We start from the raw sequence: 14,309 nt of genomic DNA, 5'->3' as shown, positions 1-14,309 counted from the left end.
TCTTTATTCTTGTCACGCGTTTATTCTTTCTTTTCTTCGGTTTTTCTCTCTACTTAACCTACTGGAGGCAGCTGCAGTGACAGCAGGGGCTGGGGGCCCAGAACGGGGACTTTGGCGATTGGCCATGGTTGGCGTGTCCGGGTAGAACTCTTGTCAGTCAGTGCCATCTTGGAAGCGGCTGGGAACCCGGAGCGGCAGCAGAGCGGGACTCTGGTGGCCTGTGATAACGTGGCTAGTGAAGTCAGATACTGGTCAGAGGCGAGACGACAGCACAGAGGCGTGGGGATCAAGAGATCAAGCCTAGCACAGGTCAAGATCAAACCAAGCAAGGGAGAGAGATCGAGCCCTCATGGGCAATCACAGCATGGAGCGACTGTAGGCCCATGGCTATAGAAGGACTGTAATTTGTAACTTTTAATTTTACTTCATATTTACTACTTTATACTGACAAGAACTGTGATGTTGAACGTTCAACTTAGTTTCCTACTCTTTACCTAAAATTGGCCACCTCTGTACCCTATACCTAAGATGGCGATGTTATAAACCTTTTACTGTACTCCTGTATCCCCATACTTGAGTAAACATGACAAAAAAACCGACTTCTCATTCTAAATCAATGTGCAACTAGTTCTTTGTGTGTTAAAACGCATTGTAAATGATATACAAATAAAAATGTGAGTTTTAGACAGGGAGCCTCTCCCAAACTAATGGGCAAAACTGGGCAATACAAGAGAACTTTTAGATTTTTTTTTTGTATTGTAAGTTTGCATTTTAAATTTAGTTGTTGAATTCCTGCTTGTTCTGGTTATGTATGGTGTATGGGCCAAAATTTGTAAGATGAATACCTTTGATTTAAAAAAAAAGGAGCAGCACGGTGGGTCAGTAGTTAGTTCTGCTGCCTCACAGCACCAGGATTCCAGCTTGAGGTGACTGTCTGTGTGGAGTTTGCACTTTCTCCCTATGTCTGCGTGGGTCTCCTCTGGGTGCTCCAGTTTCCTCCCACAGTCCAAAGATGTGCAGGTCAGGTGAATTGGCCATGCTAAATTTCCCCATAGTGTTCGGTACATTAGTCAGAAGGAAATGGATCTGGGTGGGTTACTCGTCGGAGGGTTGGTGTGGACTGGTTTGGCCTAAGGGCCTGTTTCCACACTGTAGAGAATATTAAAAAAAAAGTTAAATCCATTGTGGCTAGAAAGTAGAGGTGCACTCCAGATTTGCTAAGGAACAAATGGATCTTATATATTGTTTTCCAAAGCCGTCTTCCAGTATGCTTTTTAATTCTTTAATTGTACAGTAACATGTTTTAAGTTGTTTGAACCTCAAAGTCATGAGGAGGTTCCATTTCTACAACAGGTGAAGAGATGCCAAACCAATATCTAAAAGGGAGCACGGATGAGACTGACAAAAGGGAAGATGATGTTCTTACTGATGGAAAAGTTGAGAAAGACAGGTGAGGAACTCCATGTGAAAGATTAGGGCGATCTAATTCGAGCAATTATACTGTTATATCAATCGCATATAGTTATGAATTATACATTTTTATTTAATAAGGTTATTGCATGACAAAGTATTCAATTAACCAAATCACTACTGCATTGAATTTCTATCACAGCATCTTTTCCATGAAAATTGTATTTGAGTCAAGCTGGACTTTGTAAATGTTCAGCTTACTTAAGTAGTGGCATGATAAGAATGATAGGCCTGAATTCTGGTCTATGATTTAGTGATTCCATATGATCAGAACTCTCAATGTTTTTTGGTGTAAAATGACCTCAGTTATTTGTCCAATGTAACTTGTACTTTTACAAGTACTTTAGATGGATCTTTTGAAATAAGAAGCCAACTTTATACATTGTCTGAAGCTTTTGATTGACTAATAAAATGAAATCTAATCTTATTTGTCATCAGTGTTGGAAATAATGGGAAAAAGTAAATAATTTAGAATAATTAATTATGCCAATTTATAGTTATGAATTAAAAAGTGCTTTGATTTTTGTATTAAGTTGGTCTTCCTTTAATGCAAAACACGTGGTTGCTGCTAATTGTATAACAATTATTCTAATATTTTTAGAAACAAAAAGCAGTAAAAGTTTTTCTCAAAATCTAATAATTGTAATTTGTTAATTTATAGTAAAACAAAAGAGAAGGAGAAAAAGCCTAAAATGGTCAGCCCACTGGCTTTGGTAAGAGACATTTCCATGATTTTCCAAACTGTATTTTTAGGACCCAGTGAAGTGCTAAATATTACTAAAAGGGCCAAAATGCAGTCTTCATGAAGTGTAAAACAGAATTGTACTTGAAAGAGTATTTACATGAAAATATTATCTCTTATGTGACCTTTTGAACAAGTATTATGTGGACAGTTACTTCACATCAGGTGGCTCTTCCATATTTGGGAAACCAAACACAAATTGGGTAATTTATTCAGTTATGATTCCTATTTTGTCAACAACTATGACTTTTGAACTTCCTGTGAATTGTTCCTTCAACCCTTGCCTTTTTTTTCACTGTAATAATCGCATTATTGTTCCTCTGTTATCAAAAGAAACTGCTATCAGGAACCTTCATCTATATGAGATGATAGATGTGCTGTAAATCCCTGGCACTGGGATTTGAAAAATAATCATTTTTATAGGATGAAGTCATCCCTGCAAGGCCAACATTTATTGTTCATCCCAGAGAACAGTTAAGCATCAACCACATGACTGTGGTTGTGGAGTCACATGTAGGCCAGACCAGGTAAAGACAGCAGTTTCCTTCCCTAAAGGGCATTAGTGAACCAGATTATTTTTTTTTCCCGGCAGGCAACAAACATGAGACTCTTTAATTTCAAATTTTTATTGAATTTAGATTCCACAGTCTGCTATAGTGGGATTCCAACCTGGGTCCCTGGATTAATAGCCCAGTGATAATACCACTAGACCACTGCCACCCCCAATTTTTTATATGATGTACTTGGGCTGATGGCTGAAGAAACTAATCTGTTAGAGGCAGGTTCCACTGTAAGTGTGGTATTAAAAGTGAATATCAGTTGCTACTGTAGTTTATTGTTGCATGTTGCCAGGCTGCTGTAAACATTGATGGTAACTAATGGTCATGGTGACATTGCTGGCCTACAAGTGATGCTGCCATTTGTCTTGTTGACTAACATCTCCCGCATATGAAAATCAATGGGGGTTAGTTCGGCCTTTGTATTAGGCCTGTAAGCATGTTTGAAGTAAGAGCTGAGCAGCCTACCTGGCTTCTGGCTCTGGTTACCTTGCGTTATAATATGTCCTTGGAAGTGCACCTTCCTTCCATCCCACCAACATGCCCAAGCCAATGAAGCTGCCTCCTCGTGATGAACGCTAGCATACTTGGGAGATCTGCCTTTGAGAAGGCTGAGCCGCATTCATGGTTTTATCCTTCCTTGCAATGCCCCAAACATTGAAGATGAACATTCTTTTCTTGATAGCTGTAAGCTGTCTATGCTTCACAGCCATACAACAAGGTGCTGAGTACACAGGCCTTTTAAACCAAGGTGTTGGACCTTGGTGCCTGACAAAGTATGCACATTACCTCCTTCTTTAACAGCAGAAAAGATAGTACCAAAGAAAGTGAAGGAGCTAAAGGATATAGCTCTGTTTTACTCCATTCATCATCCTGAAGTTGTCAGAAGTGGTGTCATCACAATGTACATTACAGTGTACTGTTTTCATGAAAGAAATGGATGTGACCACAGAGCATTTACTGGGCAGCCAATTTACTCCTTTATCACCCCTTTCTCACTGCAATCATCCCACTGTTGTTTCTTCATTAACATGTGAAACTGTAATAAAAAATCTTCAGCTCTCTAGATTGAGCACAGATTTCAAAAACATTTGTACTTAGCTCTTTGTCTAATTCAGGTTTCAGAGCCTCGGTGGTAAGTTATATTTGACTGTTTTTCAAAGTAATTCAGAGTAATCTTTATTGTCGTCTTTCAGTGACTGGAACATTTCTTTCCAATAGTTTTAGCTGTCCTTTATTTTGCTGTATACTTTGCCTTCACTCTTTTGTCATTTAAAAATATATATAATTATCCTCTTAGTAGATCCAGCTACCAACTTTCCTAATTGAGTTTTAAGATTAATTAATTAAAAGTTTCCTTCACAGAATAAAGTCTCCATCTTGTTTCCTGCAATTTGGACCACAGTCCTGTGTTTGACATGGTAATACAGGATGCAGCATACATGCAGAATTTACTCCAAGTTTTAAAGTCCTTTGCAAATTAATACATCATCTATTTTGGCTTTTGAATTGTACTTTCATATATATGAATACTTTGACATAAGTTGCATTTTTCTATGGCATGGACTGATCTTTATACCTATTTGTTCAATAGCTTGCTTTCTATTGTTTTGAATGTCATTCCCAAGAGGCTTCTCTTCTTCTTTTGGTAAACATGAACAATAATGTGTTAAGAGCCCTGAAGCATTTTATCCCTTGAATACTCAGGTGTAGCACTAATTGTACCACCAAAACGTAGTTGAACCTGTTTCTGTTTAAGCCAAATTCAAACGCTCAAGAATGTTTTAGTTTTTAAAATGTTTTGGAAATAGTATAATGTTGCAAAATCACCAAGTGTTATTTGCTTCAGATCACATTGCAGTCAAACAAATTAGTCCACTGTTTTCATCTTTATCTATTCTCTTTCAACTTCACAAAATCCATTGGCTTTACTCATTTTTGGTATTAAACTTAATTGAAAACCACAGAACAATTTACTTAAGTGAAAGCACTTACAAGTGTCCAATATTTTCATATAAAACAACAATCAGCTTTCAACAAGATAGTATTAAAGAGCTTCCCATTAAATTCTCAGATGTATTTCACTTACAAAAAGTGTATTGATGGGAAAAAAATTTCTAACCCTAGACATTTATGTATTACCACACATATCACATTGAAAGGCACGTGACTTGAATATTTATACAAGACCAAAATCAAGGACGGTACGACTGAATGAATTCATGGGATCACCACTGACTTTGGCAAACTCAGGCAGAGATTCTACCATACCTCTGGCAGTCAACTCTTGCTACCTAATAATCACAAGCTCATTGAAACCAATGTGGAATTCATGCTGTCAATTTGGTTTGCCAGTGGCTATCATTTTCCAGGTGTTGGATATTGCAAGATATCAACATAACATTCAAGATGTCTGTTTAGCATTTTGTCGTACACAGTGTAGAAGACAGTCCAATTAGGGACATGACCACCATGTCTAGACCAAGACAATTAGATGTTTGATAGCCTAAGTTCCTGTTAAATGGAGGATATGGTTTTTGACAATTTTTCTAATGACATTGTATTGGAAAGGTATTTCTGCACAGAAATGCAGAACCTCCAAGACAATAATCTCAGAATTACTATCTGAGCAATGGGAAGATTGGCATGGGGGAAATATGTATTTAAAAAATTGTGCCGGACAAGCACAGCAGGTCAGGCAGCACCACTGAAGGGCTTATGCCCAAAATGTCAATTCTCCTCCTTGGATGCTGCCTACGTGCTATGCTTATCCAGCACCACACTTTTCAACTCTGATCTCTAGAATCTGCAATCCTCATTTTGTCAGAGGGGAAATAAGTAAAGGATTGATGTGGGAGGAATGGGTTTCAGCTCATGGGGCACAGCATCATTGCTTGGGTAGAAAAGAGCTATTCTGGTTGGACAACCTTCACATAAACAAACAACGCTGGGCTGAATCAAATAACTAGGGCTGTAACAAGCACTTTAAATTAATTGGGGTCAGGGAGAAGGCTCGGGTGGGGAAAGCAAAGCAAAAGGAATTCGATGGCATTTCACGACAAATGTTTTGATAATGGTATACAGAGTGAGATAAGAAGGGACAGTGATGTCAAGCATTAAAAAAAGCAGCAAATGAATTAACCCAACAGATAGAGATGAATGGGTATGTTCTTATAGCCATGTGGAGACATCGTAATAAGGAGATCTATGCTGGGAATAAAATATGTATGTGTAGGTGCCCTTTTGAAAGAACAGTTAGAGTTAATATATTAGCAAGAAATTATTGTGGATCTGGTGATATAGAATCAGAATGAGGAGAGGGAAGAAGACACTAGTACAAGAGTCTGTAGGTCCCTAACAGTAACTGTAGGATAGAGAATAAATCCAGGAGATAATGAGGACAAAAAAAGAAGGCAGGTTGTTAATTGTTCATGATCTTAATCTTCATATAGATTGGGAAAATCAAATCCATGAGGAAGAATTCATTGTATTCAGAAAAATTTCCTGGAACAGTATGTTGTGGGTCCAAACAGAGATCTTGCCATTTTAGTGATTGACAATGAAGCAGGTTTAGTAAATGATCTTGATCAAATTTCCATTTGGCTTCCTCTGTTTGGAGGAGAGCAAAACCAGTCTACCTAATCTTTCTTCACACTACATTTTTTCCTGGCAACATCCCCTGTAGTACAATTACATGTTTTCTATAATGAGGTGACCAGAATTGCCTGCAAATCTCAAGCTGTGACCGATCTAATGCCTTGCCCAGTTCCAACATAATATCACTGCTATTATATTCTAAACCTTGGTTGATGAAGGAAACAATTCCTTATGCAGAACAAAAGATCCTGGAGGGAACAGTGTCCATAACATGGTAGCATTTAACATTCAGTTTATGCGAGTTGGAACCAACTGTGCTAAATTTGAATAAAGGTAATTATGGAAAGGATGAGGACAGAGTTGACTGGAGTGGACTGGGAAAAGAGCTTCGTGAACAATGACAGATAACAAAAAAAAATTTGATGGCTCACATCAAAGATCTATCCCATTGCGAAGGAAGGATTTTAGTAAGAGGATAAACCAACCATTTTAACTAAGGACTTTTAAAGACTGTATCAAAAATTGAAGAAATATCATATAACGTGGTAATGATTAGTGGAAAATCTATGATTGGGAAGTTTTAAAAGCCAATTAAAGATGACTGAGAAAAAAGGGAGAAAGTAACCTGAGGACAATTTAGCAAGTAACATCAAAATGGATAGTCAGAGCTTCTATAATTATGTGTAAAGAAAGAGAGAGTCAATAAGTCAACATAGGTGCGTAAGAGAACAAGTTTGGTAAAATAATAACAGGAAGCCAGGAAATAGTGGAAGAGTTGAACATATACTTTGCATCAGTCTTCATAGTCGAGGATATTAATGGCATTCTGAAAATAGTAAATAATCAAGGGGCTAAAGTGATCAGGTGATGGAAGTAAACACAAAAAGTGCTAGAGAAATCAATGAGGCTAAAGACCAATTAGTTCCCTAGACTTACTGGGTTGGATTCTAAGTATTTAAAGGAAATAATTATGAAGAGATAGTGGATGCACTAGCAGTAATCTTCCAAAAATCCTCTAGTCTAGAAAAGTCACAGAGGATTGAAAAACTGCCAATCTTGCACTATTATTCAAAAAAAGGAGGTAAACCAAAACCACTAACTATAGGACAGTTAGATTAATATCTGTGGAGAGAAATCAGAGTCAAAGTTTCATGTCAAGTGACCCTTACTCAAATGCTGCCAGACTTGCCGAGATTTTCCAGCAATTTCAGTTTTTGTTTCTGATTTACAGCGTCTTCAGTTCTTTCGGTTTTTATTTAGGTTAACATCTGTCATTGGGAAGATGTTTGAGTCCATTATAAAAAATGTATAACCTCATAATACATTCAAGCAGCATCAGCATGGCTTCATGAAGGGGCAAATCATGCCTGACCAAATTTTTAGACTTCTATGAGGAGGTAACAAACAAGGCAAATAAGGAGGAACCAGGGATTCATGTATTTGGATTTCCAAAGGCATTTATGAAGGTACTACACATGAGGCTGCTTAATATGATAAGAGCCCATGGTATTGGGGTGGTATACTAATATGGATTGAGGATTGGCTAACCAACAGAAAACAGAGACTTGGGAAAATAGAGGTATTTTCAGGATTTCTACCTGTCAGTAGAGGAGTGCCATAGGGGTCAGTGCTGGGACCACAATTATGTGCTACTACCAAGTTTGCAGATGACTCAGAAATAAGCAGGAATACAAGTAGTGAGAAAGATGCAAGGTATCTACAGCATAATATAGAAAGATTAAGTGAGTTGGCAAAGACTTGACAGAAAATGTAGAAAACTGCAAGATTTTTGCGCTTTAGCAAGAACAGTAGAGGTGCAGAGTATTATTTAAATGGAAAAAGAATGAAGAAAGTTGCATAATAGAGATTTGAAGGTCTTAGATGAATCACAAAAAAATTTGCATCCAAATTTGTCAGAAAATAGGGATGGCATATGGAATGTTGGCCTATATTTCAAAGGGAATGTAGTATAACTTAGGGAGTCAAGGTGTGGTGCTGGAAAAGCACAACAGGTTAGGCAGCATCTGAAAAACAGGAGAGTCTTCATTTCGGGCATAAGCCTTTCATCAGGAATGTGGATGGGTGGGGAGAGGGGGCTGAGAGATAAATGGGAGGGGGTAGCACTGGGGCGAAGGTAGCTTGGAAGGTGATAGGTAGATACAGGTGGGGGGTGATGGTGATAGGTCGGAGGGGAAGGTGGAGCGGATAATGAAGATGAATAGGTAGGACAGTTCAAGAGGGTGGTGCAGAATTGGAGGGTAGGATGTGGGATAAGATGGGGGAGGGGAAATAAGGAAACTGGTGAAATCAACATTGATGCCATGTGGTTTGCGGGTCCCAAGGCGGAAGATGAGGCGTGCTTCCTCCTGGCATCAGGTAGCTAGGACTTCGCAGTGGAGGAGGCCCAGGGCTTGGCAGAATGGGAGATGGAGTTGAAGTGGTCAGCCATAGGGTGGTGGGATTGTTTGGTGTGTGTATCCCCCAAGTCCCACCCCCACCCTCACCCTCCTATTTATCTCTTAGCCCCCTTACACTCCCCACCCACCCACATTCCTGATGAAGGACTTGTACTCAGATTGGCAACTCTCCTGTTCCTCAGATGCTGCCTAACCTGCTGTGCTTTTCCAGCACCACACTTTTCGACTCTGATCTCCAGCACCTGCAGTCCTCACTTTCTCCTATAACTTGGGGAGGCCTTGCTAAAACTATGCAAGGCACCAGTCACACTACAGCTGCAATACCATGGACAGTTTTGTTTCTGTTATGTAAAGAGAGACAGTCCAGAGAAGGTTCATAGGTTGATCTTAAGCATGGAGAGACTTTCTTATGAGGAGAGGTTGAGTAGGTTGGTCTTGTACTCATTTGAGTTTAGAAGAATGAGAGGTGACCTTATTAAAATGTATAGAATTCTTTGCTGGCATGACAAGTGGAAAGGTTGTTTCCCGTTTTGAGAGAAACCAGAAAGCATAATCTCAGAGTAAGGGCTCATTCATTTAAGACAGATGAGGAGGAATTTCTTATATGAGAGGGTAATGAATCTGTGGAATTCTTCACAGCAGAGGTTTTCCGAGGCTGGGTTAGTTAGTATAATCACTGAGACAGATTTTTGATCAGTAGGGGGTATCAAAGATTATGGGGAAAAGGCAGCAGTGTGGAGTTGAGGGTTATCAGATCAGCCATGATCTCATTGAGTGCTGGAGTAGATATGATGGGCTAAATTGAAACATTTCTTCTCCTGCATCATGTGGTCTATGCTGTTTACATCAGCGATCATTGGTGGTGTCAGTGGAATTGGTCAAGTTGCTGATTGTGATAAACATAGCATATCCATATGGAGGACTACAGCTAATTATACTAACTTTTGTTAGCAGATTCCTGCTACAATCTCAGCTTGAATTTGCCAAAAGCAGAGGTGATCTTGCCAATCTTGAGTTGCATTGCATAGATGATGATATTTGTCGAAAGAATAGTCATGGATGAACATACTTTTAGAACATAGAACATAGAAGAATACAGCGCAGTACAGGCCCTTCAGCCCTCGATGTTGCGCCGATCAAAGCCCACCTAACCTACACTAACCCACTATCCTCCATATACCTATCCAATGCCCGCTTAAATACCCATAAAGAGGGAGAGTCCACTACTGCTACTGGCAGGGCATTCCATGAACTTACGACTCGCTGAGTGAAGAACCTACCCCTAACATCAGTCCTATATCTACCCCCCTTAATTTAAAGCTATGCCCCCTTGTAATAGCTGACTTTTATCATATCCTTGAGTAAAACATAATTTTTCATAGGCGTGAGGAGTGACTTAATGATTGGACCACGATTTTAAGTTGATAATAAGGCTAAAAGAGTCTGCCACCTAAGCAAAGTGCTTGAATGTGAATGAGTAATGGATCACCATATGGCAAGACAGAAAGTGAACTGGACAATCCTAAAATTACTGTATTTACAGGCTAACATTGCACTATTCCTATAGGGAGGTGCAATGGATTAGAAAACAACAGGTGACTGTTGTTACTTCTAACCATCCTATGCATTTTCAGATCAGCCATGGTCTAACTGAATCACAGAACACACTTGTTGGACTGAATATGGCCTATCTCTGTTCCTACATCTATGCTACAACATCAGCCAGAGTTTGTAGAATTGGTTACTTCTTGTAATGTGTGAAAATCAAACCAATTCTTAATCACTCTACATCATGCAAGCTGTGACTTGCTATGATTGGCTGGTGGCACAGTGGTTAGCACTGCTGCCTCACAGTTCCAGCGACCCGGGTTCAATTCCCCCTCAGGCAACATTCTCCCTATGTCTGTGCGGGTTTCCTCCGGGTGCTCTGGTTTCCTCCCATAGTCCAACAATGTGCAGGTTAGGTGAATTGGCCATGCTAAATTGCCCGTAGTGTTAGGTTTAGGGGAATGGGTCTGGGTAGGTTGCTCTTCAGAGGGTCAGGTGCGGACTTGTTGGGCCTGTTTCTACACTGTAAGTAATCTAATCTAAACTTTGAGGCATCATATAGCACTGCCAATTAGTGACTGATGCAACTCCCAGTGGAGAAATGAGCCATGTCTGCCGAAGCTTGATTATTTTGCCATGGAAATATTTGTGTTAGTGAAATAGGTTGACAAAGCTCTTTGACATCCTAGCTTTCTGCAGTTATTTTCATTTTCTTAAAATGTCAGTTTTGACCATTTGTCAGAATGCCTACTAGTGTATTTTTTTAAAAAATCTGGAGTTAAAGAGATCTCTGCAATCAGCACAATTGTTAATTAAAGTCCAAGTGCCAGCAAAAGCACATGTTACCATGGCATCCAAAAAAGGGCTGCATCTGTGAGCCTTTTAAAGTCAGTTCCAATTGAATGTCTGCTGTCATGAATCATTTCATTGATGTCTCCTGGGTCATTAACAACATTTTAGCAAAATGGCACCGCATTTTGCAGATATTGTTTGAATGGTGCTTCACATTTGCCCTTCAGCATCTGTTGATTATGTACCAAAACTTTCTATGACTGAATAATCTGTAAAATCTGCAAGTGTGGTGACAAGAAAAAGTAAACAGTTACATGATACATCAGTTTTGGCTCTTTCTGAGCGAGACAAATAGTAGAACCTTACCCTTAAGTCATTTACTCTGATGACTTGTATGATTTTTAGCAAGCTAACCTTCAGCATTGCTCCAACAATTGGGAGACCTTAAGCTTTGGAGGTGGTACAGGCAATTTTCTTAGATTGATCCCAGGAATAAGAATGTTGTCCTATGATGGGAAGCTGAGTACATTTGGTCTGTATCCTTGAGGGTTTAAGATAGTGAAAGGTTATCTCACTGAAACACGGATGATTCTGAAGAGGCTTGACAGAGTAGAAGTTGAGAAGTTATTTCCCAAGGTGGGGAATATATACCATGATGTGTACAGTATCAGGGGTTCAGGCGATTTAAATAGGGTTGAGACAATGAAAAATCTCTTATTTAAAAGGAATCTTTGGAATTCTGTAACCTAGAAGGCTATGATACTGCTTTATTAAATATAGCTAAGGCTGAGATAGATTCTTAGATTCTTAGGCTCTTAGTGAATCAAGGAATAAGTGAACGGTTGGGAAAGTGGATTTGAGGCTGAAGATCAGCCATGTGTCACAAATATGTGCTTTATGTCAAATAAACATTGTGTTAAAAATCATCAGCTGAAAATCCAAATTAAATCTTTTAAAAATTGAGATTAAAGGTGTCATAGAGTCATAGAGATGTGCAGCATGGAAACAGACCCTTCGGTCCAACCCGTCCATGCCGACCAGATATCCCAACCCAATCTAGTCCCACCTGCCAGCACCCGGCCCATATCCCTCCAAACCCTTCCTATTCATGTACCCATCCAAATGCCTTTTAAATGTTGCAATTGTACCAGCCTCCACCAAATCCTCTGGCAGCTCATTCCATGCACGTACCACCCTCTGTGTGAAAAAGTTGTCCCTTAGGTCTCTTTTATATCTTTCCCCTCTCACCCTAAACCTATGGCCTCTAGTTCTGGAGTCCCCGACCTCAGGGAAAAGACTTTGTCTATTTATCCTATCCATGCCCCTTATAATTTTGTAAACCTCTATAAGGTCACCCCTCAGCCTCCGAGGCTCCAGCCTGTTCAACCTCTCCCTATAGCTCAACTCCTCCAATCTTGGCAACATCCTTGTAAATCTTTACTGAACTCTTTCAAGTTTTACAACATCCTTCCGTAAGGAAGGAGACCAGAATTGCACACAATATTCCAACAGTGGCCTAATCAAGAATGTACAGCCACAACATGGCCTCCCAACTCTTGTACTCAGTACTCTGACCAATAAAGGAAAGCATACCAAACACTTTCTTCACTATCCTATCTACCTGTGACTCCACTTTCAAGGAGCTATGAACCTGCACTCCAAGGTCTTTGTTCAACAACAGTCCCTAGGACCTTACCATTAAGTGTATAAGTCCTGCTAAGATTTGCTTTCCCAAAACGCAGCACCTCTCATTTATCTGAATTAAGCTTCATCTGCCACTTCTCAGCCCATTGGCCCATCTGGTCCAGATCCTGTTGTAATCTGAGGTAATTTTCTTCGCTGTCCACTACACCTCCAATTTTGGTGTCATCTGCAAACTTACTAACTGTATCTCTTATGCTCGCATCCAAATCATTTATGTAAATGACAAAAAGTAGAGGACCCAGCACTGATCTTTGTGGCACACCACTGGTCACACGCCTCCAGTCTGGAAAAACAACCCTCTACCACCACTCTCTGTCTTCTACCTTTGAGCCAGTTCTGTATCCAAATGGCTAGTTCTCCCTGTATTCCATGCGATCTAACCTTGCTAATCAGTCTCCCATGGGGAACCTTGTCGAACGCCTTACTGAAGTCCATATAGATCACATCTACTGCTCTGCCCTCATCAATCTTCTTTGTTATTTCTTCAAAAATCTCAATTAAGTTTGTGAGACATGATTTCCCACGCACAAAGCCATGTTGACTATCCCTAAATCGTCCTTGCCTTTCCAAATACAGTCCTGTGCTTATAGGAAAGATGGTTACCCAATATTCATCACTGTAAGTTCCACATTCTGTTCCGTTGAGTTGGAGAAACGAAAGATCCATCAAAGACAATGATCAGAGGAAATGTGACTAAACCACTTGTCCTGGGTGCATTATCAAGCCATCAAAGCAGCTCAGCACCTCTTTTTCCAGGGCAGTAAGCAGTGGCAATAAATATTGGCCAGACCAATGGAATCTTCATCTTACGAATGAATAAAAACAAAGAATACCAGACGTATTCAATTAGTGCAAAAGTAAAAACCAACCTAATTAATTGGATATCCAAGAAGGGGTTACCTCAACATGAACTCTGTCATAGTTCACTGGAGCAACGTGCTAGAAATCAAGTCCCGCTATTCCCAGAGTTTTTACAAATCTGAAAGTTTGGTTAAACCACTGAATTACTCAATTTTACCTAATTTCTAGTTCAGATTAAAAAATATGCGCACCAGATTTTTCATTAATAAGAAATTAAAAGCAGTTTGATTACAATAAATAGTTAACCAAAGGCAAGAAAAAGAGATGACTGGCTAACTTATAACTGTGCAATATAAACTTGCCCCTGTTTAAAAATTTCTTATACCCAGACAGACAAAGAGGTAAAAAAAAGACGTAAGAGGTGGGGAAGAAAAGGAGTTTTTTCTCGGCTTTCTTTTAACTTATTCCAATTCTGAGCGAGGAGGAGAGCGACAGGGTATTGTGGGAGGCGGGCACAGTAGTAGAGATATAGTGAGTGTCAGGTATCAGAGAGAAGATAGTGATACTTAAGCAGAGAGGAGAAAGGCAGCTCACCACCTCTTCCTACAGTACTGTGCATTCCTTGAGATGGCTGAGACTACATTGACCTGGGTGGGAACCTCAGACTCAGCTGGCTTGATC

The 14,309-nt window shown here is 39.7% G+C and overlaps 1 protein-coding gene across 2 annotated transcripts in view; it reads left to right on the top strand.

Moving 5' to 3' along the window:
- Window positions 1-14,309, top strand: part of abcb4 (ATP-binding cassette, sub-family B (MDR/TAP), member 4) — a 132,094-nt gene that overhangs the window by 3,374 nt on the left and 114,411 nt on the right. For both annotated transcript variants that reach the window (XM_072575845.1, XM_072575843.1), the window contains exons 2-3: window positions 1,354-1,450; window positions 2,132-2,183. In XM_072575845.1, the coding sequence (XP_072431946.1) occupies window positions 1,362-1,450; window positions 2,132-2,183 (141 nt within the window). In that variant the 5' untranslated portion in view covers window positions 1,354-1,361. The remainder of the gene's footprint in view (window positions 1-1,353; window positions 1,451-2,131; window positions 2,184-14,309) is intronic.

Source organism: Chiloscyllium punctatum, chromosome 8 (genome assembly GCF_047496795.1).
Source record: "Chiloscyllium punctatum isolate Juve2018m chromosome 8, sChiPun1.3, whole genome shotgun sequence".
Taxonomy (NCBI): Eukaryota; Metazoa; Chordata; class Chondrichthyes; order Orectolobiformes; family Hemiscylliidae; genus Chiloscyllium; species Chiloscyllium punctatum.
Note: the sequence above shows the minus strand (reverse complement) of the source record. Positions and strands in the feature narration are given on the sequence as shown.